Source organism: Grus americana, chromosome 11 (assembly GCF_028858705.1).
Source record: "Grus americana isolate bGruAme1 chromosome 11, bGruAme1.mat, whole genome shotgun sequence".
In the NCBI taxonomy this organism is placed as follows: Eukaryota; Metazoa; Chordata; class Aves; order Gruiformes; family Gruidae; genus Grus; species Grus americana.
This window is the reverse complement of record NC_072862.1, coordinates 18,456,006-18,482,491: the sequence shown is the minus strand read 5'-3', so window position 1 is coordinate 18,482,491 and position 26,486 is coordinate 18,456,006. Positions and strand designations below refer to the sequence as shown.

The 26,486-nt window shown below is 46.0% G+C and overlaps 2 protein-coding genes across 3 annotated transcripts in view; one reads left to right on the top strand and one right to left on the bottom strand.

Moving 5' to 3' along the window:
• Nucleotides 1-1,172: 1,172 nt before the first annotated feature.
• On the bottom strand, nt 1,173-2,410 carry LOC129211462 (heat shock transcription factor, Y-linked-like). Its single transcript, XM_054838598.1, has 2 exons — nt 1,934-2,410; nt 1,173-1,840 (listed from the first exon to the last, which is right to left on the bottom strand). The coding sequence occupies exons 1-2, from the start codon at nt 2,381-2,383 to the stop codon at nt 1,322-1,324; spliced, it is 969 nt and encodes a 322-aa protein (XP_054694573.1). The 5' UTR covers nt 2,384-2,410; the 3' UTR covers nt 1,173-1,321.
• Nucleotides 2,411-13,593: 11,183 nt separating this feature from the next.
• Nucleotides 13,594-26,486, top strand: part of LOC129211582 (6-phosphofructo-2-kinase/fructose-2,6-bisphosphatase 4) — a 52,750-nt gene continuing 39,857 nt past the window's right edge. For both annotated transcript variants that reach the window (XM_054838879.1, XM_054838878.1), the window contains exon 1: nt 13,594-13,906. In XM_054838879.1, coding sequence (XP_054694854.1) covers nt 13,855-13,906 — 52 coding nt within the window. In that variant the 5' untranslated portion in view covers nt 13,594-13,854. The remainder of the gene's footprint in view (nt 13,907-26,486) is intronic.

Here is a 26,486-nt window from a genome sequence, read left to right as displayed (position 1 = left end):
CCCCCAGTGACACCGGTGGTGCCTCGCGATGCTGCCGAGGGCTGTGTGTCAGGCCAGGAGTCTGGGTGTGCAATGCCTCAGACAAGCCAGAAAGAAAGAGGAAAATTCATGGGGAAAAGACACAGGAAGAGGGGTAACGGGGGAAGAGGATGAGGAGAGGGGCAATGATGGGGAGCGGCCAGCGAGTCGAGGTGACGGGGTGAAAAGACGTGCCTGTGCGGCTGCAGCCAGAGGTGTGCATGACTCCCCCACACTCCTCCCCAGGCATGCAGGGCTGCAATGTGAAACCAGTGTCCCCACTTTGCTTCTTCTCCTGGCTGACTTTATACAAACTGGTTCAGCCCTGGAATGATACAAAAGAGCACTGATTTCTGTAACCAAGGCTGCTGACTCAGCAATACCTGTTTTAAAGTGATCAGGAGAAGGCATGAGATGAACCACTGCTTTTTCTGGTCCAGCTTAGATGAAGATGTTGGCATTTACATCTGGATGTTCAACTTGGGGTGGGGGAATCACATAGTTCTCCAATCTTAGGCCCTAGTTTGGGCAATTTCTCCGTGATGGGACCGTGCTGCGCAGCACTGCACGTTTACTGGGGACTTACTTACAAACTTGCACCCTTATTTTTTTTTTTTTATGCTGCTTAACATAAACCACTGCAAAGCATGGAGCATCCTCCACTGCATATGTGTCAAGCCAGCTCTCACCAAGAAATGAATTCACTGTTCAATGGAAAGGAAGGGCAGCATAAAGCAACATCTAGTTTAGATGCTTCAGTTAAATCCTCTTTGCTAAACTGGGCCTTGGTAAATGCTCTTATCAGAGGTTCCTCCTTCAGTTGCTGGGAAATGGTTGTCTCCTCCTGGTAAAAGCTGAGCCATGGCTCTATGGCCCAGACGTGTCGCCTGAAGAGTCCCAGGACTTGTGAGCTCCTGGTCTGCTGGCATGGCGTTGGGAGAACGTCTCTGCAGAAGAGAGGACCTCTGAGTCATAGATGTCATGGGAAAGAGCATCCCCGGAGCATGCACCATGCAAAACTCATCCTGCCTTTTACCCTCTAGTGCTACGAAACCAGGCTGGGCTCTTCTCAGAAATGGGTCCACTGGTGGCAAGGTGCTTCTGCTTGGTGGGTGGTGAAACAGGAACTCACCCTGGGGTTGTGCAGAGCAAAAAGGACAGGGCGCCTGGGAAAGGTTTATTGTTCCAACAGTTTATTTTCAACTCTACTAAGCTCTACTTCTTCTAACTCTGTTAAGCTCTATCTGTTAACAACGCTATGAATTGGACAGTATTGACGTGCTGCCGCCTCCCTGTGCTCCCTCTAGGCTGTGCCGTGCTGGGGTCCATCTGCAGGGCTGGGGCAGCAGGTGCAGGTGGGGCAGTGGGGGACTGTCAGGCTCAGGCCATGGGGTGGCCTTGGCCCCAGCAGAGTGGAGGCTGCTGCCAGTACAGGCATTGCAAATTGTGGCGGAGCAGGACGCTGGAGGGCACCCGGGGTTTGGCTGCTGGGTGGTGGCAGGAAGAAGGCAGCCAGAGGGGTGAAGTGGTCGCTGCCTGCTGCTCCGGCAGGCTCTGGAAGCGTGGGAGCAGCTGCCGGTGGAGATGGGTGGGCGCTGCCGAGGCCGGGAGGTGCTTCTGCCCATCGCTTGGTGGGTGTGTTCATGCCAGGCAGGGATGCCTGTGTGTCCCCTGCGGGCTGACCATCTGGGCTTCTGGAGGGGTGCCTTGCATCCATCCCCGGTGTGTCTGGGGCTCGCCGTTTGAGGCCAACTCTCCTCCTGCACTTCTCCAGCAGCTGAGGATACTCTCTGTTAAAGCTGGGATTGTAGTAATGGAGTATCTAGAAAAAAAGCAAAGGAAAAGGGTTAGTTGCCACTGTCCCAAGACTGGACAACCCCAAGCTACAAGAAGTGAGACTCAGCAATCGCTGTACCTGGCTGTGAGCAGCAGCTGCTGCTTCTTCTGCCAGGAATTCAGGCAGGGAGGCAGATCTTTGGAAATCCTGCTGCATTTTGGTGAAGCCGTATAGATTCAGCTGCCGAATGAAGCTCTTCATGCTCTGCGTGGTGAAAATCCGCAGAGCTCCTCCCCTGCCCAGCACCTCCTCTTTGAAAAGTTCTTCATCGATGGCCACGCATTTCCCACCCTCACTCCACCAGATGGCCTGAAAGCGGTCACTTTCCACAATCTTCCAAAGCTTTTGTGGAAAGCAGAGGTATGAGAATCCTTTCTCTTCACCCATGCACCTGCTGGAACCAGGAGGGACTTGTCTGGTCTCGTGTCCCTCGCTGCCAGGTTGGACAGCCCACTCCTCCATTTGTGCTTGTCTGGCAGTGTCACAGGGGGCTCTTTGCCCCTGTTCTGGACGGCCAAGAGAAGTCATGTCTGCCACCTGCCCCGGCTCGTCCCCAGCAGCACAGGATGGTGTTTCTGTGGGAAACACCTCCCTTTGTGTTTCTCGTGTCTCTGCTGGACCCAGGTTTCCCTCGCTGGCCGTTGCTCTGGACAGCCAGGCCGTGTCCTGCCAGTCAGCAAGCAAAGGCCAACTGGCACCGGCTGACTGTGGGTACCAGTGGGATATTCTGACATGTCACTGTGACGCCTGTGCCGCATAGCGGTGACATCACAGTGGTGGTTGACAGTGGTGCCCTGGCACAAGGGAGCGGCCAGAGGAGGAATTGCTGTAGAGCACTTGTTGCTTTTCACTCCCAGAGCCACCGGCGGTGGGACTCCAGAGCCCAGAAGTCAGTAAAGCCGTGGTGAACGGCTGCAGGCAATGACAGGACCGTGCTGTGTCCGGCTGCACCCAGGAGTGGGTCTGCAGGGAGGAGCAGGGACGGCTGCAGCATTGGGCATCCTGGTGCCCCATTTGGGAAGCTTTCCAGCTGGGCACCTCCGACACCTGCAGAAATGTCCTCACGGTCTTTGTTGTCTTGTCGCTGGACACTGACTGTACGCAAACATCATCCGAGCTGTTAAAGCTGCCTAAAGTTTGCATTCAGCCAAACGTAAAGAGCAGCGGCCAGCGTGTAGGAAGCAGGCTCTGCCGGGCACAGGAGAAGGTAGCCAAAGGCACAGGGAAAGCCTTGGGGAAAAGGAGGAGCATTCCTGCGATCCTCCGCTATTTCTCGTGGCGTTGCAGCAGAGAGGCAGAGCAGGAGGACAGCTCTTTCTGAGGAGCAGGAAGAACGAAGGAAAGGAAGCTGCTCGGCAGGGACTTGCTGTTTCTCTTCTCTCCTGGGGACAGGGGGACTCCTGCCTGCTCGCTGGGCTAGTGCAACGCAGCGCCATGAAGCATGACAGGTAGGAGAGCTTGTATAGGTGACACGCATCATTTTTGGCAACAAAAATCCTATGACCACAAAAATGTTTCCCAACATCTGTTCTCAAGATGCTCTCTCCAGGGCACAAATGTCTTTCAAAAAGCAGTTGCTGACACCAACATCCTGGCTAGAACAACTTGGGGCTGTGAGCACCCCCAGTACTCGTATGGACCCCAACGATAACCAGCATTTGACTTCTGCGGAATTACTACAGCTGACTTGTTCTTTTTTTTTTTTCTTTTTTTTTTTTTTTTTTTAACATTGAATAAGGATCTGAGAAGGCACCAATGGAGACATGATTAGACCTTTGGATTCCCCAGTCATGGCTCTCAGAAACATCTACTGGGTTGTTACCAAGCTCTTTGCCAAGCTGGCAGCCCTTGATTAGTCATAATTGGATTTTGGCCCAGAATGAATGGTTTAATCTTATTCTTATAGCGATAGCTTGGTAAATGTTGGGCGTAAATGTTGAAACAATATTATCTTAGTGTTTTTTTTGTACGTAGAATGTGATTTAACTTAACAAATGCTCAAATGAGCTCCTCCCAAGCTACAGAGAATCTGATATTTGCCGTGTATTAAATGCTGAAATTAAAAGCAAAGTTTGCCGTGCTCTTCACACAAAGAAAATTACTATGTATTACAAGTCTTCTTTATGCCTGGAAGGTATCACAGCTGTGTGCTTGGAGCTTTTAGTAATTTAATATTCTTCAAGTGCTCAGCTTCTGCATAACCAGCGCATAGTTAGGGGTTGGTTTGGGGTTCTGGGCAAAGAAATTTATGTTATCTCAATCCATTAACTGAACTAAGCATTGACATGGGCATCTGGAAATAGATGCTTCCTCTGGAGTTGCAGAAGGGTCTAACACTGTCAGCAGCTGCATAAGCACCACAAGAAACCCTGCCTCTAGGTGCTGGCTTGTGGCTTGTCTTAAATCAAGGTGAGCCTGGAAACCTGGACCAGCTCTTTTTCCTGTTGTTGAGATAATGCAAGCTTGGGCATGAACACAGTTTGTCACCTTCAAATAATAGTTTTAAATGTGTAAGAGGATTTGTTTTATTCATCCTACTTATTGAAGCTCTTCCTCAGTCCTTGCCTCTTACAGAATATCTGAGGACACCCGAGAGACTGGATTTCATGTAATCTAGCTTGTCTTACTCCAGACTCCAAGGAATTGAGACTAGAGACACCGCACATCGTGCCAACAGACAACTTAGAAGCACTGAACGTCTGCTGGGTTGTTTTTTCCAGGTCTGAAAACCACGCTACGCCTTGTAAACGTGTAGTGCTCTGCAAATCCATCTGCAGTGCCGGAGCGAGCCCACGCTCAGTGGGAGCATGCTGGAGAGGAGCCAGCAGCCATCTGACAGCGGCCCCGAGCCTTTCTGGGGTTTACATTTCTGGCTGCCCCACGTCTCTTGGGTGGAGTATGCTTATGGTGTCGTCACGCCAGGTCCTGTTCTCCGTGCTCAGGATCAATCAGAAATCTGCTGTGATCAAAACTTGCTTGGCCACGGCATTACGGGGTTCACGCAGAATTGATTTCTAGGCTTTTTCCACGTGCTGCTTCAAGAAAAAAGGGCAGTCTGTCACTTAAAACTGTCCTTACATTGCCTAGTCTTTCATTTCAACAATCAAGGTTTTTTTGTCTAGGTAGCTTAAGCCACATGTTATCTCCAGAAAGAATTTATCATAAGTACTTACTATGGTTAACTATCCCAAACAGAGAAAACCAAACTGCTGATTGCTCTGAAATTAGAAAGATTATTGCATGATCTAGAATGAAAATGCTAATAGTGAGAAGCCTTTAAATGCTTCGATATGACTAGGACATAAAGCAGTTTTTAGCTGAATGGCAAGGTGTAGATTAAGTCTTGCATAAAACAGGTGGAAGAAAGCCCTCCCAAACAATCCACAAGCTTTTTGGGTACAAGTTGGGAATTAGAGGCTTGTTAATTAGCTAGTAAGAAAAGTTCTCATCTGTCTTGTTCCTTGACTAAAATTGTAAAATCAGTAAAGACAGAGAAATTTCCCACACTGCTAAAATTCGGTTCAGTCAGACACTAAGATGCTGTTTTCAATTTTGTCTTTGCATTAACAGCCCACGCCTGTGGTTAGCCAACAAAGAGGGTGACCTTATTTTGAGACCTCAGGAGTTATTTCAGGACCCCACTAGTTATCATTTGCCGTTGCATTCCCTTCATTCAAAGCTTCGGACAGAAGCCATAAAACCAAAATCAGAAGAATGGGAAGCAGGTTCATCCAGACCGCTTCTCCTGCAGCCCTTGCAGCTGGGTGCTGAGCTTCTCCTGTGGCGTTTGGATTTGATGTACGAGTACAAAGCTCTTTTGGAAGAAATAAATCCTTCCCAAAAGCAGGTCACAGTAACTGTACAGCTTGAAATTAAATAGATGGCACGTGGGTCTTTAAAATGCCTTTTATTCCATTTACATTGCAGCGGAGGCTCGTGACACTCGAGTGCTGATCACCGTCTAAGAGCTCAGGTTGCTTCGCACGCGTGCAAGCACGCTGCAGCTAAAGGAAGGCAGAGCAGCGCTGGGTGCTCTGCTTTTGGGGGAGACACTGATAATCAGTGCCAGCTTGGTGGCGTTAGAAGCATCTCAACAGAGACATGCGTTTGGCTGAGGTTTCTGGACTAGCGAGCATCTGCAACCTGCACGAAAATTAGCACAGCCCTGGGGGTAAGAAGTGAACAAAAATACGTTCTTACGACTGGCCCGATGTCAGGCTGCATGAAGTGACTGCTAAACCCTGCGTGCGTGTGCGAGACTGACCTTAATGCAACCCAAGCTCAGCACCACACATGGCAGTCAGAGGGGGGGCAGGACGCCACCAGCGTCAGCACAGACGGCCGCTCCAGTTAGCCTGAAGGACGGGGATGTGCGAGCCTGGGAAGGGAGTCTGGTTGCTCTGGTTAGCTGCAGTTACTGAAAGTCCCACCTACCTACCAATCGAGCACCGCTCCGCTGTATCCGAAGTTTACAGGTGAGCAGCTAACCCAACCACAGCAGCTAGGAGGACCTGGAGAGAAACATCTCAGAGAAACAGGAGACCAGGAGGAGGAGGAGGAAGCAACACAAAACCTGCCTCCAAGGACATCTGAATGTGTAAGCAGCTTGAGGTGCTACCCAGAGAAACAGAGGTGTTGGTGGCTTTGAATAAAGTATCCCCCCAGACGTGCCAACAGCATCAAGGATGTGCACAAGGCTTCATTGCTTTCCTGTCGATTAATACCTTAAATAAAACTTGCAACTTTTTTCACATGCAATGTCGATGCTCATTTCTGATTACCATTTCAAAAGTGAAATACCAAACCCTGCAGAAATCATTTCCAGAAGATTGAATATAAGACCCTGTACCCAAAACCCAGCTCAGTGGGTCATCTTTTGCTCACTCAGAGCTCGAGATTTTCCAGTTACCTAAAATGAAAGTAGCTCTTCCTTCCTGTCTCTTTGTATTTGGGTTTGGTGTTTGAAAATCACCCATTTCTTTCCTAGAAATACCTGAGCAAGAGAAAAGGTAAGATCTGAAAAAAGATCTAAGAAAGATCTAAAGCGGTGTTCAGGGGCCACAGACTCTGCTGTTGCCTGTGATTTGACATACACTGTTTGATAGCACTAGCAGTGATATCAGACATCATTCCTCTGACTCAACAGGCTGCAATTTCAAAAGTTACTTGAAAAATAATAATTTAAACCCTGAAGCATGGTTTGCGGGCTCTCAGCAAGTATTTAAACATCCAGCACAAAAAACAGACCCTGCTTCAGGTTATACAAACAAAAAAAATGCCTCTGCACTTGGAAGCTTGTCCTACTTTGTTGAATAATTTTTTAAATCTGCCAGCGATGGGGCTGGACGCCAGAACAGGACTTTTGCCACAAAGATGTGGGTGCAGGAGCAGCTCCCTTCTTGCGAGTGTTTGAAGCCTTACGTGGGTTGCGAGGGCTTCCACATCCCCTGTTAGGGAAACGCGTGGTTTGTGTTCTTCACTGCAGTCAGGCCCGGCAGAGGCAGAACACTCGTGCTATTTGCAGCATCTCTGCTGCTCTGATTTGGCAGTCACTCCTCTCCTAGTTATTTTCCACCCCGGGATTTTAAAAACAGGCTAATCAGTGTTCTGTGCTGGCATTAGTAAGTCAGCAGGAGTGTTACTGACAGCCTGAGGCGGGTCAGAGTAAGGCCTTGTGAACTGACTCGAGTGAAGCCGTTTGCTTGCGCTGTGTAAAGCACCTTGCAAACTAATTCCTCCAATGACACGTTAAGCATAAAAGCATACAGTGCTCCAAACACTGCTCCAATCTGCTGATGAAGACTTAAAGCAAACACTGAATATTACAGCAAAACATTTTGCATGAATTGTAACTCTCCTCAGGAGGAAAAATTTGATTTGACAGATTACTGGTCGTAATTCCCAATTAAGACCTAAATAGCTGTAATCCTCTGTGCTGTTGGGCAGAGTCTGGGGTTATTTTCAGCAAAACCAAACCAATCTGGAATTTAAGTGGAAGAAAAAAAAAAACCCCAAACAAAACCCAACAACCTTTGAGACTGAACCTGCCCTCAGCACAAAGCATATATTCTTTATTATCTTGTTTCTTTTTATACACACCGACTGATACCTGCACACAGCAGATATCAGCTGAGATAACAGGGAGTTCAATAGTTGAGGCTCAGCGCTTTTCTCACCATAACAACAAATCTGTAAAGAGAGTAAGAGGACACAGATAACTTGCAGCATCCAGCAGAGCAGGTCCAGTGTCGTTGGAAGACTGACTTTTGCCAGAATACATCACATACAGTCACGGTGCACGATGCAGAACTCCAGCGGATGCTGGAACACAAATATCCTACATGCTCTGGGCAGGGTGTGTTGTGCAAAGCACCAGCAGAACATACACAGTGCCAGAGGCACACGTGTTTGCTTCCTTGTCTTCAAGGCAGCTGGGAAAAGGGGTGGTCTGTATTTAACCTTATTCTCCTTTTACAAAATAGTGGAGGTGGTGACCTTTGAGTATGGTCATCTGAAACCAGCCTGCTCTCCCTGACTGCATAAACCAGCCCTTGGGGCACAGGTGACTCTTCATATTCACTGGCCTAGCACAGAAAAGCCTCCCTAAAACAAGCTACTCCTTTCCCCCTGCATCTCTGCCACCCTCTCAAAATTAGTTAGATGGGGCAGATTTCCTGTCAGAGATCCGTGCTGCAGTTATTCACATTGAAAAATACCTGTGAGGCTTTTCATTTCATGTATTAACACTTGTTCAGTTTGCTTTGACAATCTGCTTACAGAATTTGTTGAATTGGTAATTACATTCAAATTGAATGAATTAATTTGAAGAGCTGCATTCTCCCCATCAGTGTATGAAACCAGGTAAGCCCAGGAAGAACCACCACCAAAATCTACTACAGCTACTCTTCAGGATGTTGGTCAGAAGAGCCATGAAACCTTCTCCTCTTCAGTTATGGCTAGAAGGCATAATACGAGTGCTAGTTTTCTGTTAGCTACCAATGTAAGCCTTACCTTTCTTTTCTAAGCAAGAAGAAACTATTTCTACATATGCAGGTTTATACAGAAATACCTACCGATAACACAGAATAAGGGGATCTTATCTTTAGAATGCCTCAGTCTGGGTTCTTGCTAGATAAATCAATGTAAGAGTTAAAATAACAAGGCAGTTAATTGATGAGGAATCCCCAAGTGAAAGAGAAGGAACATACATCAGAGTATTCATCTCTGTCATGATCCGAGTGTGCCATTTATTTCTTCTACTACACAGACACTAGTGGAAAAAAGTGCAACATCATTGCAAGCAATTTGCCAAAAATGTGCTTATTATAACATTTATATAATCTTCTTAGGCGCTGCCTGTTGTGAAAGGGAGTGGTAACAAAAGATACTTTTTCTGCTTAGTCAAAGGTTATGGAAAATCTCAGTTGTCCAGGATCGAGAAGCAGCACTTGACTACAGCTGCACATACAGAAAACAAGCAGTACAAAAATAGCCAGACAAACACTCCAGCAATGCACATAACAAGATTCCCCCCGTTTCAAAGAGCCTGAGAAAGGCCAGGCAAGCTCTTGGGGTCTGACCAGACTTGAGATGAGAATTCCCACTCACCAAGATAAGGCTCCCCAAATATATGAAGTCTCCCATCTCGGGGTACCTTAACGCGTTCTTATGCTTCAGGAAAAGAGTCCACCTTGCTTTTTAAGATCTTATCGTCTAGACAGATAAAATAGCTTAGAGAAAGGAAAAATTAGGTACAGCGTCATTACATGAATAATCATATTCATTTTTTGCTTGCCAGTTCACCAACTGATGCTTCAGCCTGTTATTCTTCTCCTGCACACGTATAATTTATCTGGGTAAAGATTGCGAAATATCTTTAAGAAAAAGAAAAATAGTTGTGTTACCTGGCTCAACTGAATGCCATACAGTCCTGCATCTGCCCAGTTCCCAAGAGATTTAACAAAGGACCCAACAGCTTAAACCTTGCAATGAAACAGAGGAACTTGACCACAACCCAGCTATAATAGTTACAAAACCCTCATTGATTTACCCTTCTTTAAGTTATTGTCATCCCAGGATAAAAAAAATATTGGCTCACACTAAAGCAGGAGAAAGTTAACCTGTGAAAATAACAGTTAATAGCATCAGTGTCCCCAGACAGTAGAGGCTTGTCGCAGCAAAGATGTTCTGATAAGCCTGATCAGATGCTTTCCCTTGCCAAGAAGCTGAAGGCAAACTGTATTTTTGTGGCCTTTCCTTTAGTCTCAGGGTAGAAACACATGCCAGGCAATAGGTCTTGGAAGCCACAAAAGCACATTTAGAGCAAAAAATTTTCGCAGGTTCATAAGTGTGGAAGTGTTTCCAATTTAACTATTTTTGAGAAGGGCACAAGATGAAGTCCAACATTTTCCAAATGGATGACCCTGCTTGCTCAGTCTATCTGAGCACAAGCTGGGACCAAATATCTCAGGCAGAAATTTTGTGAGTACTTATCTTAAACTCTTCTCTCCTGCTGAGTCCTCCTAAATGCAAATAAATTATCAGATATTTTTTTACCCATGAATCTGTTCTCAGTTCTGCTTGCCTAGTTAACCACACCTCCCTAACTTGGGCAAAAACTCAACCACCTCATCAATGGTTGGCTGCACAGATCTTGAGCAAACCCTAAGATTTCTAGCAATTCTTGCTATTAGTACCTGTACTGGTTTATCAGCTATTTAATGTGTTTTGCTTTTAAGAATGCTTAAGTCTTCTGCAAACCCAGTATCCTGCAGTACAGCTTTTCTGGGAGCGCAGCCGGCTGCACAATGCCAAACCGCCTGGGACAAGAAGGGACAAGTCTGATCGCCAGCAGACAATGGGAAGAGTGACGCGGGGACCCGAGGGCTAAGGTTTGCCTTCCCACCTTGAGGAAAAGCTGTGGAGGAGGATAAACATGGTTAAGCAGAAGATAAAAACCACCAAAAGAAAACACGAGAGCCTTGTTTGATCTGCAGCGAGGCTCTGTCCATCAGCCCATGACAGATTACAGGCTGCCTTCGCAACTGGTACTCAGGACCTTGTCTTCTGCTGATGGAGGAGATGAAGTTTCTGGCTGTTACTCAGCTACTTCTCAGTGGCTGGAAGGGAGAGATGGGTCACTTGGAATTCTTTTACCAACATTAAGGACTCGTTGCAACGGTGTGGTTTTGGTGGGGTTTCTTCATTTTTAAGGCCAAGGACAGAAGGATGAACTGCTGCAGTGCCCAGCGCTCTGAGCTCCACCACTACCTGCTGCTCATGCCAGCTGCAAAAAACCTCTCTTTTAGAGTTGGCTTGTTGTTGTTTGGTTTTTTTTGTTTTTAAAGGGAACACAGGCATAAGGTTTCACTAAGCCCAGAAGCAGTGAGTGTAAGATATTTCAAGGAGAGAGCAGACGAGACCGAGGCCCTTTCCCCCATCCCAAGGGCTCACAACTGTAGGACATTTCTTACAGAGAAACTCTCAAGAGTCAAGAGACTCCAGCAAGTGGCCCTCGCTCCAAGCTGGAAGGAGTCATATACCAAAAATAGGGTGACTTAAATCAAGTTTTGAGCTATGCCAGTGATAAACACTCTGCTCCAAAACAGCCCTGGTGACATGTTGGCTGTGTGCACACACCAAATCAATCCCCTTTCTTCACACTGTTAACAGTGGGCAGCACAGCTTGCTAATGCAGAGATAGCCACAGTTATGTAAAATCACTTGAGCTTCTTAAGAAGAAGATAAAGCAAATGAAGTAGTAATACTTTAGATGAAATCACAGAGAGCTAAGAAGGATTATGTATTGTCCAGAAGGTGGACACAATAGACAACTTTCATCTCCATAGAGCCAAACACTTGTACTACGGCACCTCAAGAAGCTGTTCAGCTCTCCAGGGGATGCACAAGGAGCTGGATCTTACTTTGATGGTTCCCCAAAAGAAGAAAAACTTGATCCTTAACTTTACAGCAACAATGAAAGTTTTTTCTCCCCTGCTCACCTGCAGCTCCTAAAAAAAAAAAAACCCACCACCAAAACAAACAAACAAACAAACCAACCAAAAAAAAAACCCCATCAGATTTCCAGAGGGGTTTCTACATGGGTTACTGCTTTCTTTTGATATAGCCTAGGAGTGGAGGAGTGGTAGGGGTTTGGTCTCTCAGCCCAGAGTAACTCAACCCTCATCCTGAGTCACCATACCCACACTTCAAGGAAGTGATACCGAGCAGTGTATTGACCTCAACTGTCGAGTTTCCTCATTACAGGAGGCATCATCATCTGGAGATAAGCATGCAATACTCCCTGCTTACAAAAGCCCCCCACCTTTCTTTCACAGAGCTTAATTTCTGCAAGTGATTAACATTTAAGAAGCTGTACTTTGTTAACTAAAGGTTTAAAGCATCAGATGATCCCCAGGTAAAGCCAGCATGGTTACAGCGCTTATGTTACCTGTGGGGGTCTGAAACCTGCTGCCCAAACAGCAAACTTAGACTCAGTATCACTTGGAGAGAGCCTGGGAAGCAGAATGAAGATGTGTAGGTAGATGAGAAGACATCCTGCCAAGGTAAAGAAAATGCGCATGTGAATTTGAAGCAAAACCAAACAAACAAAAATCTTAATTCAGTTGCTTACATCAACTGTTTTCATCTTAAAGGGAAAATACTCTGTTTTTTCACTATTTAGCAGTTTTTAAGCTTCCTACATTTCTCTTTGGCCCCTCTTTCATTAACAGTGGTGTTTTCCCCTCCCAAAACTTGCTTGCCTATCTCTGCAGGCCAAATGCTCTGAAAGACAGATAACAACTCTCTCCTCAGCACAGGGCTGCCTCTCCAGCTCCTTACCCCCAGTCCAGGACATGATTACAGTATGATGAGATAACATAACTCCAAAGCTTTCATACCTCCCCATTTATTTTGTACCGACCTCAAATGGGCAGCCTAATAAAATTACAAAGCAGTTAATGAAGCCCAGCCACAAAAATAATCAGTTCCCACTTGAACGAGGTAATACACACACTTAAATATCACCATGAGAACTGCGTGAGGAACTAGAAGATTGTTGTCACCGAGCTTGAGCAGCCGAATTGTCCTCAGGGACTGCAAGGGCAGGGAAAAGCTCCAGCACAAAGCAGGTGGGTGGCTGTGCTGAGTGCGCTTACAGGCTGTAATTGCCCTGATTTGCTTCAGCTGGGCCCCCCTCGGCTCACTGAAGGGGGGATTTCAGCTCTAACTTCTTTCCTTTCCTTACCTTGCCCGGGGACATTGGCGGGGTACATTGCTGCCTGGGCCGCTGGGGCTGTGCTGGGGTCACCTGCGGCTCCTGCTTGTCCACTCCAGGGAGCAGCTGCTCCCCAGCTTGGCTAAACGCTCGTTGCTGATAAAACACCCTTTTCTCCAGAGATTGTTGATCCCTATCTGCTACCAGGCTGCAAAATGGCTACAGTTGCTCCACCTTCCTCTCTGTTAAATTATTTATTTAAAAAAAAATTGGCTTATTTTTAAACAAACAAACATTAAACCCTGAGTAGAAGGCGAACGAATGACCGGAGTGCCCGGAGGGAGCTAGCAGCGGTGCTACCGAGGGAAGGGCGGCAGGGCCCGCCCCGGCAGCTGCTTCACCTCCGGAGCCGCCGGTGCCCGCGCTGCCCTGCGGAGGGGCTGGCCGAGCTGCTGAGCTCCGGTGCGGGGCCGAGCGGAGGTGAGCTGAGCTGAGCTGTTCTGCACGGCTCCGTGCTCGGGTCCGCCCCGGAGGAGCTGCTGGAGCTGCTGCTGCTGCTGGCACGGGCGGGAGCGGCGCTGCCCGGCGGGGCGGGGGCTGCCCGGGGCCGGTCTCCGCCGCTCCGCTCCGCCCCACGCGGGGCGCGCACACCCGCGGGCAGCTCCGCGGGGTGCCGCGGTCAGGACCCGCCGCGTCGAGCGGTTGCCGGCGGGCTCCCCGCGGCCGCGTACCGCCGAGCCGGGCCGGGCCGTCGTCCGCCGGAGCCGAGGCGCCGCCGCAGATGTGGGGCTGCCGTCGCTGCCGCGGCTGCCCTCAGGGCCGGCGCTGCCGAGGTAGGAGCCCCGGCTGCCGGGGCCTCCCGCGGCCTCCCCGCCCGGAGCGGGGCTGCCCGGCTGGGGCTGTGTGCCCTCCGGGGCGCTTCTTGCCTTGCCTCCCCTTCCCTCCCCTCCCCTTCCCTTCCCACCCCGGGCTGCAAAGCTGGGGGTGCCCACGGGGCATCTCCCTGCGCCGGAGAGTCCCACGCGTGTCGGGGTGCGTCGGGGCAAGGCTGGAGGGGAAAGGTCGTGTTTTCTGGGACGTCTCGGTCTGAATTTTCCCTTCCAGCTCCAGCAAGGAGTAAGGGTGACCTGCCGGCAGCTCAAAGGCTCGGGAGGTGGGAAGTGGGAATCACGGTTTCTGCTGGGAACAGCCCAAGGCAGAGGAAGGTTTGGGGGACGTGCCGTGGAAAGAGGGAATTGTAGTGTACCCGTGGCTGTTTGCTTTCTGAGTTATTTTTGGAAATTGCTGTGAGGGATTTTTTTTTTTTTTTAACATTCTGTGGGAACGTGTATTTACACTGTGCTCCTCCAAGTGTTGATGCTTTTCATTGGCTGAGGAAGGCTGTAAAATCAGTGTTTTGGCAAATGCTAATCCAACCGGTTAGTTGTTCTTCTCTATTCCTGATGGCAGCACCATAAAACCACGTAATCTGCATCTTTTTGTCTTGCCCTGCGAGATTTGGCTGCTGGCTTGTCAGAGCCCTTGCTCAGAAAGGGCTGACCCTCCCTGAGCGTTGAGGGGCCTGGCGTGTTGGTTTGGCACTTTCTGTAATGCAGGATGACAGCTGTGACACAAGTGCACCGAGGCTTTTGAACGTAGTCTTGGGTATGTTTGGGTGTTGTTCCCCCCCCCCCCCCTTTCCAAGGAAAATTGTATTACATAGGCTGGAAGATAAGCCTGGCGCCTTCCCGGGCTCTCCCGCAGCCGCGGGGCACGGACGGGGAAGCAGAGATGGAGGCAGAAGCAGAGTGGTGTTGTGCGCAGGTCTGCTAGCGGGACAGGGGAGCCTCGGCCTGGCACCCTGAGCTGCCTGGTGCCATAGAAAATTGGGTGTCACTGGGTGTAGAGCGGCCATGGCTCCTGCCCGGTGACTCAGAGGATTGCTCTTGTTTACAGCCATCGCTTTGCTTCTGCCTGCATTAGAGTAGGCAGCTGCCTGCTTCTTCTGTGCCTGACTCCATCCCAGGGTGTGGAAATGGATGTCAGCAAGGCCGGTGGTTTCCAAACCTCGTGGTCTAAGGGCACCTCAGTTCAGCTGTTGAAATGCAGCGATGAGCCACGCTTACCTCTGGCTGAACTGAAACCCCTTCGTTGTTCCTCAGGTCACTCGTGCGCCGCTTGCGTTGGTGTCCTCAATGAGCAGCGATGTGCTGGCTGTGCCAGGGGAGCTGCCGAAATGGATACAGCTCTTGCTCCGTGTTCTCAACACCTCGTAGCCTGGCTCAGTGTGGCAGCTCCTGCGTGGCTCCCGTGGTGCTCGTGCGGGGAGGGAAAAAATACATTAATGTTGAAGAAATTTGCAGGCTCTAAGGTTTTTACATCTTTAAAAACATTAATTCTGAATTAAACATTTTATATTGCTAAGTGTCGAAGCGAAACTAGTTAACGTGGGGCAAAACCATGCTAAGCCAGGTATGACTTGGAGTGATCCTGTGTAGAGTCAATTGATTTTGTAGTGCTCTGCAGAGAGCTGAAGATGGGGCTGAATAAATACTGGTTGTGGGACTCCAGGTGCTCGTCCAATATGTTGTGGAGCAGTTTGCAAAGTTTCCAGTAAGTTTGCTTAATGCGGCCTTACTCAGTTGCGAGGCACTCCCATAATTATGGCTGCAATTAAAAGCAATAACAGCCATTTACATAAGGTCCCGGTCCTCTTAAATCAGTGCATCATCTAATGAGAGCATTCGTGTAGGGATAGTTATGCAGGACGAGGGCCCAAAGCTGAGAGCGTTTTGGGGAGGATTTTGTCTCAGAACTTTTTTGAGGTCATTGGAAGGAAGGGTCTCGTAGTAGTTTTTCATAACAAAATGTCCTGAATTATAAATATAACCCTTACCAGTAGTAGGATGTTGTCAGTGCTTTTAGCACTTCATGTTTTCTTAGGTATCATCCATCTAGTTTAAAAAAAAAAAAATCATCTTGGTTACACCAGTATTTTTCTCAATTTGATTGCGTCAGTGTTCCTTCTGCTCTTATGAGTAAGAGATTTGGTAAATCCAACTTGTGGATGATACATAATTGCTGATGAAGCACTACAGATGTGTACTAAATTGCTCACTGAAGTTGCATGGTTTCCTTGGGGCTTAAACTGTGCACAGAATGTCCACAGATTTTTTTCTTTGAGATGAATGTAAACATTAGACTTTAAATGCTGGAAAACATCATACATTTGGGGAGCGTTTCAGGCTTCTTCTGAAGGAAATGACCTGGTGGAGTAATGTCACCTTATTGCTCTGTATGGTTGGTTTTGGGGGGTTTTTTGGTTGTGGTTTTTTTCTTTTTCTTTAATTTATTGAATTTACTGAATATAGTGTAAGCTTGTGTCCCCACACCCTGGCTGGGGCAGGTTCTTGGGAAGGGTCACAAGGCGAATATAGTAAAAAGGGTAAAAATTCTCAAAATACAACTGAGGAAGCACCAGCCATGGGTCTGAGAAGTGCTGGGTTCCTTGGGTATGCTCTGTTTTTCCCCAGAAGCTTTTTTTCCCATTTTAAGTCAAATAATTAGTCTGTTAACCTTTTGTCACAGACATAGCACTTGACTTGTGGTCTCTGAGAGTGTAAGAGGTTCAGTAATTAAATTGTATAAGGGAGTAAAAGAGAATAATGAACTCCAAACTCACTAGTCTGTCTAGCTGGGCTCTCCAACGGCTAAAATTAGGTTGATTCCTGGTTTTACTCAATTTTTATCAGGCACCCAAAGGGAGGCTATGGGAAAGAGTCCCATGCTGCTTCACACAGGTTGTTATTTTCAGAGGTGGTGGATTTATTTCAGGTGTGATTTGGTTCTGCAGAGGGGAGTGCTGGCCTGGCTGACTCCAACAGGATACCATGCAGGGCCAGATTGGCTAATAACCAGGCTTGTTCTTGGGTGCCTGCCAGAACCTGGCCCTAAATATTGTAATCGCACGCTAATTATGAATGCCAGTCTCCAGAGGTACTTAACGTATATCCAGGTGAAGCACTGACTCTGTAGCTGTTGGGTGGTGCTGTGTGCAATGCGGCTGTTTTAAGTGAAATCGCTGTAGTGTGGCGGGGCTGTGAATTTGTGTCTGTGCAAAGAGGAGTGATATTTGTGGTTTTGCATGAAATGTGTTTAAATTTACCCGTGCAGTACAGTTTGTAAGTGCCTTTGAGGTTGCGTTTTGATTATGTTAAACAAACTCATCTCTCACTTGAGAAGCCGGTGAATGGGGGGGGGAACGACTTTTCTGGATGTAATGTTTAAGGATCTGAAGCAACGCACAGGAATTAATCCTGAAGTCTTTAAGTGTGTGGCTGCCATGGTAGGTCCTGAATGCAAATGATGAATCTCCTAATTGCAACTGACTTTTATCCATGTGATGGATAAAAGGGATGTTTTGTCATGTTTTATTAATAAAATGGGATGGATTTGTCATGAGTGCCCTTGTGGAAATAATGTGCCTGTTACAGCTTTAAATTTGTATGTGTCGGTATAATTTCAGCACAACTGGTTACTTAGATATCTGAAATGACTGTGTGGCATTAGTTTCCAGATGATTCAGTAAATTACTATCTTGTTTACGGGCCGTGCACAAGCAGAAAAAGGTAGCAGAGGGTAAATCAGAATGGGGTTTAAGTTCTTATCTCCCTTTTTCACTCTAAAGTTGACCACCTAACTTGTTCTCGAATAATTCTTTTTCCAAATATGATTTTTTTTTCCTCTTTCTGCATAGTGTCAAGTCTTTGTGTCATGGTCTAGGAGCTGGCTTCATGCGTGTTATGCCTTGGCACCGGGAATCTCCAGGCTGCTGGGAGAGTTGCGTGGTCCAGGCTCCCTGGCAGCTGTTCTCGTCTAAACTAGAGTTACAACATGCCCCTGCCAGCCACAAATCTGTTGTGGGGTTGGTAGTGATACCTCAAAGTGACTTAGACGTGCTATTTCTGCCTCACTCGGAAAAGCCACTTGTGGTGTTGCATCTTTTGAAATGGATTCACACGTGAATGGTTTCTCCATCTGCAGACAGCAATGTATTTTGTTAGTTGGGTTAGTGAAACTGCAGAGGTTTGATTTGGTTCTGCGTATGTGCATAAATGGGAAGGTTTCCTTAAGCAGCAAGAAATCCTTGTGACTGGATTATATACATTTTGCCAGTGAGTACTTTAAATCAAATGATGCAAGGGACAAAATATTTGTGGTCATTTATTTATAATTAAAAGCTTCCATATGATATTACATGCCCCTTTTGACATAAACTAATCAAGGAGCACAACAAACATGAGTTGTTTTAATGCATCTGAACCTGCTTCTGACCAATTATCACTGCCACAATGATATTTGGATTTAGGGCTGGTTTTTTCTTCCTTTTAAGTTTTCTTTTATGATCATATATCTTTAGAAATCTAATTGTTGTTGGTTAATAACGAGCAACATTTGTTGTTCACGGGAACCCTGTGCATATTCTTAAGCATGGAGCTCGGCTACATTCACCTTCTGCATTAAAGGAGGGGAAAAAAATAGAAGAGCTTTGTAGTTTTTCTACCACCAATGTGAAACTGGCGTCCCCAAAACAATGGGGAGATTTGAGAGGTTCATGACCTCTTGCAATTAAAAAATTTCAGATGGCTTGTGAGAGGCAGACTGATGGGGTGAAGGAGGAGGGGGGGGAAAAAGCAGCAGGACAGCCCTTGCCATGGAGGAAACAAGCATTTCTGTTACAGCTGAAGTCATGACTCATTTTTGGTAGGAGATCAATCTAGCTGCCTTTTTTTTTTTCTTTTCCTGAGAAATGCTTTGTTTGGGGATTAGAATACGGGAGCTTAAAATTCAGGCGGTTCTGGAAGCGATGTCTCCTGTGGATTTATGTCTTGGGGTTGCAATTGCTTTTTCTTCCAAGGACTTGGGCTCATCTGGTGTCAATCTCGTGTCCGAGGGGACAGGTGGAAGCGTTTTGTGTAGTGGGAGCACTGGCAGGGCAGCTCTTCTCTCTTGGTAGCTGGTTTACACTAAAATGTAGGAAACTAATGTTTTTGAGGCATTGTCCTGGGTCAAATAAAGTTCAAATCAGTCAATGACTTCAGATGTCCTTGGTGGTGAGGAGGAGACCCAAAGAGGACACGGACCAACCCACCGTGCTGCAGCCAGCAAGCCTGGGCAGCTGGCGTTTCACTGGAGGTGGCGAGTGTACGAGGGCTGGTGTGCTTATTTGCTTTTGATTCTGTTTGTTTTCTGTTTTTATATCCCTTTATGTTTTGCTTTCAATTTATATTTATTTTTAAGTGTTTGAATGTGTATTTACACATTCTGGTGCCAAAGGCTCTCACATGCTGTATGTGATGGAGTACAGCCTGCTGTACACCTGAATCATTTTTTATAATTTATTTTCTCTAGGGAGACTTGTGCTGAAACAAAGTTATGTTAAGGAATATAAAGAGAATTCAAGAGTTTTGGTTTTTTTTTTTTTTTAATATAGAAGGTTTCTTTGCTAATATCATGCTGGCAACTCTCACTTGGTAAATGTTTCCCCTTGCAAGAGCTTTTTCTTGTAGCATTTGTGTTGTTTACCCTGTCTGCACTCCATAAATTAGATTATTTTGGCTGTTGTAATTTTATTATCCTTATTAAGCTGCCTCATCTACATATTGATCCTGTTAGTCTCAGGAAGCTGATAAGCCATCTAGTTGTACTTGCAAAATACACAGAAAATGACAAATCCGCCCTGGAGGCTACAAAGACTTAGATTCACCAGTGATTTGGATCTCCGTATGTCTGGCCTGTATTTTTTTTCCCCTTCAGTGCTAGGTTTTAGACTGCGTAACAGCATTGCAGTTTGCCAAATTAAGATTAATTTTGCTTTTATTATAAATTCTGTCATCAATAGCTTCTGAGAAGCTTTGCTCTAGTTTGCTTATATTTTTATTTGGATGAGCACACTCCTTTTTCTTAAAGCTTAAGAATATTTCCAAAGGCAGCTGGCATCGCATATGCTGTGAGGTTTTTTCTTCCTTGTGTCAGTTGTCAGTTTTCCATGCTGGCTTTCCAGAGGGATTATTCTTTACTTTCAAAAACCTGCTTTTCTGTCTCCGTTACCTATGGAACACGTGTGAAACCAAGCATAACTGTAGGTGCATGTAGAGGACTTAAGGCCCCATTAACTCGTTTGCTCTTGCTTCCGTTGCCATTGGCTTTTTCCTTAATGACCTACTTATCCCACACAGTAATATATGCTGGAGTACTACACTGTCTTGGACCTTTAACTCTTACCCTCTCATTTTTTTGTTTGTTCTAGCTGTCAGCCAAGTCTTAGTCCCTCTTACAACGTGAGGTTGTATCATCTCCGCCCCTCCTGTGCCGAGTCCATTTTGGGTGCTTCTGTTGATTTACATGTTGTATGTCACTGAAATGTTTGAAGACCCTTGTCCTCCGTGACTTCTCTGCACAGTCACTGCTTCTTCTAACATCTTTTTTTTTCTTTAGTGATACTCTTCCCCCCTCCCCATCCCACGTTTCCTCCTCCTCCTCCTGCAGTTTGACCTTGTCTTGCTCTTGTCTCCCCGTGCCCTATTTCAGGCATTCACATGGCTTCAACTTCTATTATGTGCTGATGACTCAGAGACGCACTCGATACCCCTGACGGTTTGTCACCCAGTCCAGCGGCTGTCTTTCTCCTCCCCTTTTTCTCTTTGGTTTCTCCATCAGGAGTCATTCAGTATTTCAAGCTCCAGACCCCAGATGGTGCTTCCTACGTTCTCTTTATCTCTTGTCTTTTAAAACGCTGCCACCTGATAGGTAGCTTCATCCCAAAGCCTTCATGCTTTTTTTTTTTAAGTTCATTTGTTTTACTTCATGCATTTGGATCACATGCAAATCCTATGTAGTCTTTAGTGTCAATATTTTTCTTCTTTTCTAGCTCATCAGACAACTGTCCTAATGCACGTAATAAGGTTTTAAAGATATTTTTCTTTAAAGTGGCTGTCCTGAGAAACTCTATGGCTGAAGTCAGTTGATAGTGCTGGGTTTTAAAGATAGCATTAAGTATTTCAGTTCCACTCTGAGAAGGCAGCTGCCCTTGTTTTGCTGTTTTTTATATTTAGCAGCCCAGATCTAGCTGTTGTAAACAAGGAGGATTCATGGCATTCTAGCTGAATGAAAGGACAAAGGATACGTATACATCATAAATGTTAAAATATCTAATATAAAACTAGCTGTAAGTGAGCATAATTCATAAGCCTTTCAGCCTAGAGAAGGATTGTCTGTTTTATTTAAAATTGCTAATCCTTTCCTTGTGCTCCTTTAACTGTACTCTTAGTCGTAACAGCAAACCCAAATTCAGAATTGGGAAGGTTTTTCTAATGTGCTTATGTGACTGGAAAGGAATAGAGAGCTTTAAAGTGATAGAAACACTTTCAGACTGCTTAGTAGAGATTGTTTTTATGTAGGTTTAAGAGGCACAAACATCCGAGTGGATGCAAGTATGTTTTTCTTTTCCTTCTCTTTCAAATATGACAAATTTATCAATCCTTGATTTTCCTGGGTTGTATCAGGGATTCCAGGTAGCTGATCCAGCAGTGGACTTGCTGCTGTATCTCCTTCCAAGGAAGACGAGAGTGTATCAGGGTACACCCACTGGCTGTCCAGAGGTTGTGCAAGGCTGTACGTGCTGTTGCTGTAGTAACAACATCAGATACTACCAGAACAATGTGTAGGAACGATTGTCCTCAGTAGACTTGCCATCTTGGAAACTCAGTATTTGCAATTTGTGCAAATGCCAAGTGTTTTAATGTCCTCTTTCTGTGCTTCTCGGAAGCACATGCCTCCCCCCTCATGTAAATAGTTTGAAATCCCTGGTATATGGTAAGCTACAAAGGGTTTTTTAACACCGGGTTGCGCTCAGAAAACATGAATAATGGATGCCATCTTTCCTTTATGTTGCTTCATAGCAGGAGGATTTAAAATGTTGCTTAACGTTGTGAGGATGGAAATAGTTTAAGCAATACCTGGAAGCACCACTTGAGGATCAGTCCTATTTTCCAAGGAAATAATTTCAATGTTCTCTCAGAGGTTAAGCTGGGAGGTGGCTGCTTGGACCGGAGGCGTAATGAATTAGTGATTTATCCTTCAGATGTAAAGAGTGCAGTTAATGCAGACCAACCTAAATCTATGCCTCATGTTAGACTTAACACAGGAAACTTCCTTGCATGAGAACAATGGCATCTCATTGATAGGGTTTATCTCCAGATGTTTGGCTTCTCCTATGTTTAAAAAAGAGCAATTATTTCTTCTGAAATGTGATAAACATCTAAACTAACATGTTTATATATTTAGAAATAATAAAAGTAATCCAAATGGCCACGCTTTCAAGAATGGTTCACATAAAGATAATGAAAGAACAGAGCGACAGTGTAGCAAGGTGCATTTATTTTTTTTCTTTTTTTAGTTAATAATATTGTGTATGTGGATCTCAGTGTATGCTCTGGGATTCTCATGCAATCCATGTGTTGGTGAGATGACGTTCTGCTGATAACCTGTATCTCCCCAAGTAATCTTAGATTGCCTGACAGGTTTTATATGCATACAATGTGTGGGTTCTGTAGAAAGCTACTCAAGACTTTATTGGTACAATTCTTACAATAAAACCCCTTGTATAGTTAGCATTTGTTTCCTGATCATTAGGTCGTCGTGGTTTTGAAAACACATAACCATGCTGGAATCAAGCCACACATAAACACTGCTCTAAGGGATACATCATTGTTTCACATGCACGATGAATAACTATCATGAAGTTTCAGTAGGTGATGAAGAAAATATAATGAATGCAAATTAGCGTGGGAATTAGCCCTCTCTCCAGCCAAAGAAGTGTGGTGTGAGGCTCCTGAGTGCCGGAACCCTGTCAGATCTTCCCTTGCATCAGATGTGTTGATGATTGTTAGAATAGATGGGAACTTGTTTTCTCACTGATTTACTTTATACCAACATCATCTGTTTGGATGAGTTATTTTCCCTATCTATGCTAAGGAATATTATTTTGTTTCAGCTTAAGGAATCTCTCTAGTATCTGTATTTATACAGCTTTGTCTGCGGGGGATCTTGGATGTTGTTTAAATCTATTCCCAAATCAGGGCTGAAGAGATTTCTTGTTCTTAGTTCATTGTCATATAAAGTCTCTTTGGTAGATTGATCTGTAGCCAGTAAGTCTAATAGTAAAATGAACTCTTATAAAATAACTTCTGAAGGTGTGTGTTGCTGAGGGCAGATTCTTTTTTAGTTCTGAATCTTTAATGGCTTTGCTTGTCTTTGATGTAGCAGTCTACTTCAAGACAACTGGAACTTTTTCCCCTTTAGGCAGTGATAGGAAATAGGATATGGAGTGGATGGTGCCAGTAATGAACTTATTTGTTGCTCAGAAGAAATGGAGTAAGTGCTAGGGCCATGTATCACAAGGCCTGGTCCTCATAATTTCAGTTGGTTTGGAATCAAGTCCTAAATGGAGGCACATGTGAAGATGGTATGGGGAACCTGCTGAACTTGTCATGTGGGATGCTTGAAATTTTGGGGGACTTAGTGGGCTATTTGTAATTTTTTGTTGGGTTAACTCCTGGGATATTAGACCGAGTGGGAAAACAAAGAGGATGATACTTTTGGTTGAGGAGAAAACCATAGGCAATCTTGAGACTGGAGATCATCAGTTAAGAAGCTGATGTAACAAAAAGTCCTGAGAAACTGAACTGAGATGGTATGAATCAATGTATGTCATTTTGCTAATATAATATTACATCTCTCTTGCCCGATCGCTCATTGTGCTTGCTAAGCTTTTCATGGGAAGGAACGTATTCTATTCTCTGTGGGAAGTTGTGTGAGAAGTTTTTTAACTCGTGAGGGATTACTTCTGCAGGATGGCTGTTTCCAAGGCATCATTTTTGTCATCACCCACTGGAGCTCACGAACGGCCCAGGAGGAAGACATCCACCTTTTTGGTTGCTAGTGCAGCTTCCTTTACCTCTAGGTTTCATTGGCAATTGAGGAACAAAGTTGAGTTAGTACTTGCCTTACAAAGGTGACAGCATACCTAGCAGACAGGCATTGTGTTTTAGACAGGTTGTTAAGGACTCCTCTTCCACAGTGAGGAAAAACCTGCCAGGCTTGATCTGTATTTCAGGAATATGGGAATTACCTGGGGGAGGGAGCAGTCTGTCTCCTCCCGAAGCGCTAATGTAATAAGGGATGTGGTCGAACAGGCCAAGTATCCCATCTGCTCTACAGTACTTTTGGTCATTATAGTGGAAACTCAGTGCAGTTGCAAGTTTGGATGTCATTCCCCAGAAGGTGCAGCTTTTCACCATGTAAGAGCACTGTAACAAATGCTTGGTCAAAACAAAAATGTAGCCTATAAGGTGTACATGGAAAAATTTTTCCCGTTCCACCTGAAATCCAGTTTTGAAATGTTGGAGAGTTGTTACTCGTGAACAAAAAGGGTGAAGCATAGTTGTGTGTTTGGTCACCATCTCTTCTAATTGGCTCGCAGTGTTGTAACTGCCTCGTATATTAGATAGCTGTTGCTGGCTGTCCTTGGGTGATGCTTCCAGCTGCATAGATTTTGGCCAATGAAGGACTGCCACGAGCCTGCTGAAGGTATATTTCACATGTTATTTTTTCATTAAAAGAGAAAATCAGTTATAACTTCAATAGGAATTATCCTGTATATTTTATACAAATACTGTGTTGCAATGTAGCAGGCTGCTGTTTAGCTGGTCAGATCTTTGCAAATTCTGTGCTCCTCTGTGCCTCCTTAAACTGCGGAAAGTAAGCAGGTGGTGTGCTATGTGGGTGAAGTCTTTTTGCGTAGTTGTAAGCTGGGGGGGCATATAACCCTCTTCTTAAAGGGGGAATAGGGACTCTAACTCTGATCTCTCCTCCTCTCATCATTGCACTATGTAGGAAATATAGATACGTATTTTAAGATGGGATCATTTAAACTAATTCCTGCTTTCAACTTCTAGCTAGAACAGTAGCCTGCCAGTTGCAATAGAGAACACTTGGATTTAGGTTTTTGCCAGCTATTTATTGCCAGTTATGTGTGTAGAGGTCAGACACTATTGATTTTCTCAAAGTGACAAGTAAATAGCTGATAATGCAGGGATAAAAAAAATGTGACATTGTGGAAAGAGAATTGGTTAAGAGAAATGTAAGTATTAGGTTAATGATGGAATATATTTTTTTGGTGTTTAATATCTAGAAAGAAATGGGGATATTTAGTTCTGAGTGTGGACTCTCCCCTTCCCCAATAATTCATGGGGTTTTTTATTTGGTTGAGAAAATAACTCAAGATTAGTAGATAGAAAGCTACAGCGAAGAAGAATCTGTAACCTCTGACTCTACCTTGTGTGCTTAAAAGCCAAGAGTTGGTGTATTTTAATACTAGCATTCTGTGAAACTTTGGTATCTCCTGGCACAGTGTTTACAGTGCGACTTAGCTGTACGTTTCTGAAATGTAAAAGTGAATTACTTATTTTTTCCAGGGGACTAGTCAGGCTACAGGCCATCTGCTGCAAGCTCGGCCTGCTTAAACGAACTTGCATCTCGCAGCGCCTGAAGCATCTGCTGCCCTGGCGCGGGGGGGGCTCTGCAGACCGACGCTCCGGTCCCCGGTGCCGCTGGCCTGGCCGGGGCCGCAGGGAGCGGCGCGTTGTACCGCGGGCGGGTGCCTGTGCCTGCGGCCAGCCGCTGGGGGGCGCCTGCAGCCTGCGCGCCCGCGGACTGACCGCGGCCGGTACCATGGCGCCGCCTGGCGGGCGCGGGAGGGAACCGGCCCGAGGGCCCGTAGCCCGGGCGTGCTGCTGCCCAGGCAGAGCGGAGGGGGAGCGGAGGGCTGGGGGGGGGCTTTCAGCGGTACCCGATGAAGTGCGTAGCGAAGGAGAACAACTGCCATATCGCTCAGTTTCTGTAGAAATCTCCAGTTTGTGTGGCATTTTGTAAATCACAGAATGGTTTGGGTTGGAAGGGACCTTAAAGCCCATCTAGTTCCCACCCCCGGCCATGGGCAGGGACACCCTCCACTAGCCCAGGTTGCCCAAAGCCCCATCCAGCCTGGCCTTGAACACTGCCAGGGATGGGGCAGCCACAGCTTCTCTGGGCAACCTGTGCCAGTGCCTCCCCACCCTCACAGGGAAGAATTTCTTCCCAATATCTAACCTAAATCTCCCCTCCTTCAGCTTAAGGCCATTCCCCCTTGTCCTGTCACTCCCTGCCCTTGTAAACAGCTCCTCTACAGCTTTCCTGTAGGCCCCTTCAGGTACTGGAAGGCTGCTCCAAGGTCTCCCCAGAGCCTTCTCTTCTCCAGGCTGAAATAAATACCAAGATAACATCACACGTGCTTCGTCTCAGGGCCTGGCACAGCGCGTGAGGGGGACTCCTTTG

Bases quoted from the DNA above. Each gene is read 5' to 3' on its own strand.
- LOC129211462 (XM_054838598.1), bottom strand. From the start codon at position 2,383: ATGACTTCTCTTGGCCGTCCAGAACAGGGGCAAAGAGCCCCCTGTGAC. The intron at 1,841-1,933 runs GTACAGCGATTG...CTTTTTTTCTAG, and splicing joins CAGCTGCTGCTCACAGCCAG to ATACTCCATTACTACAATCC.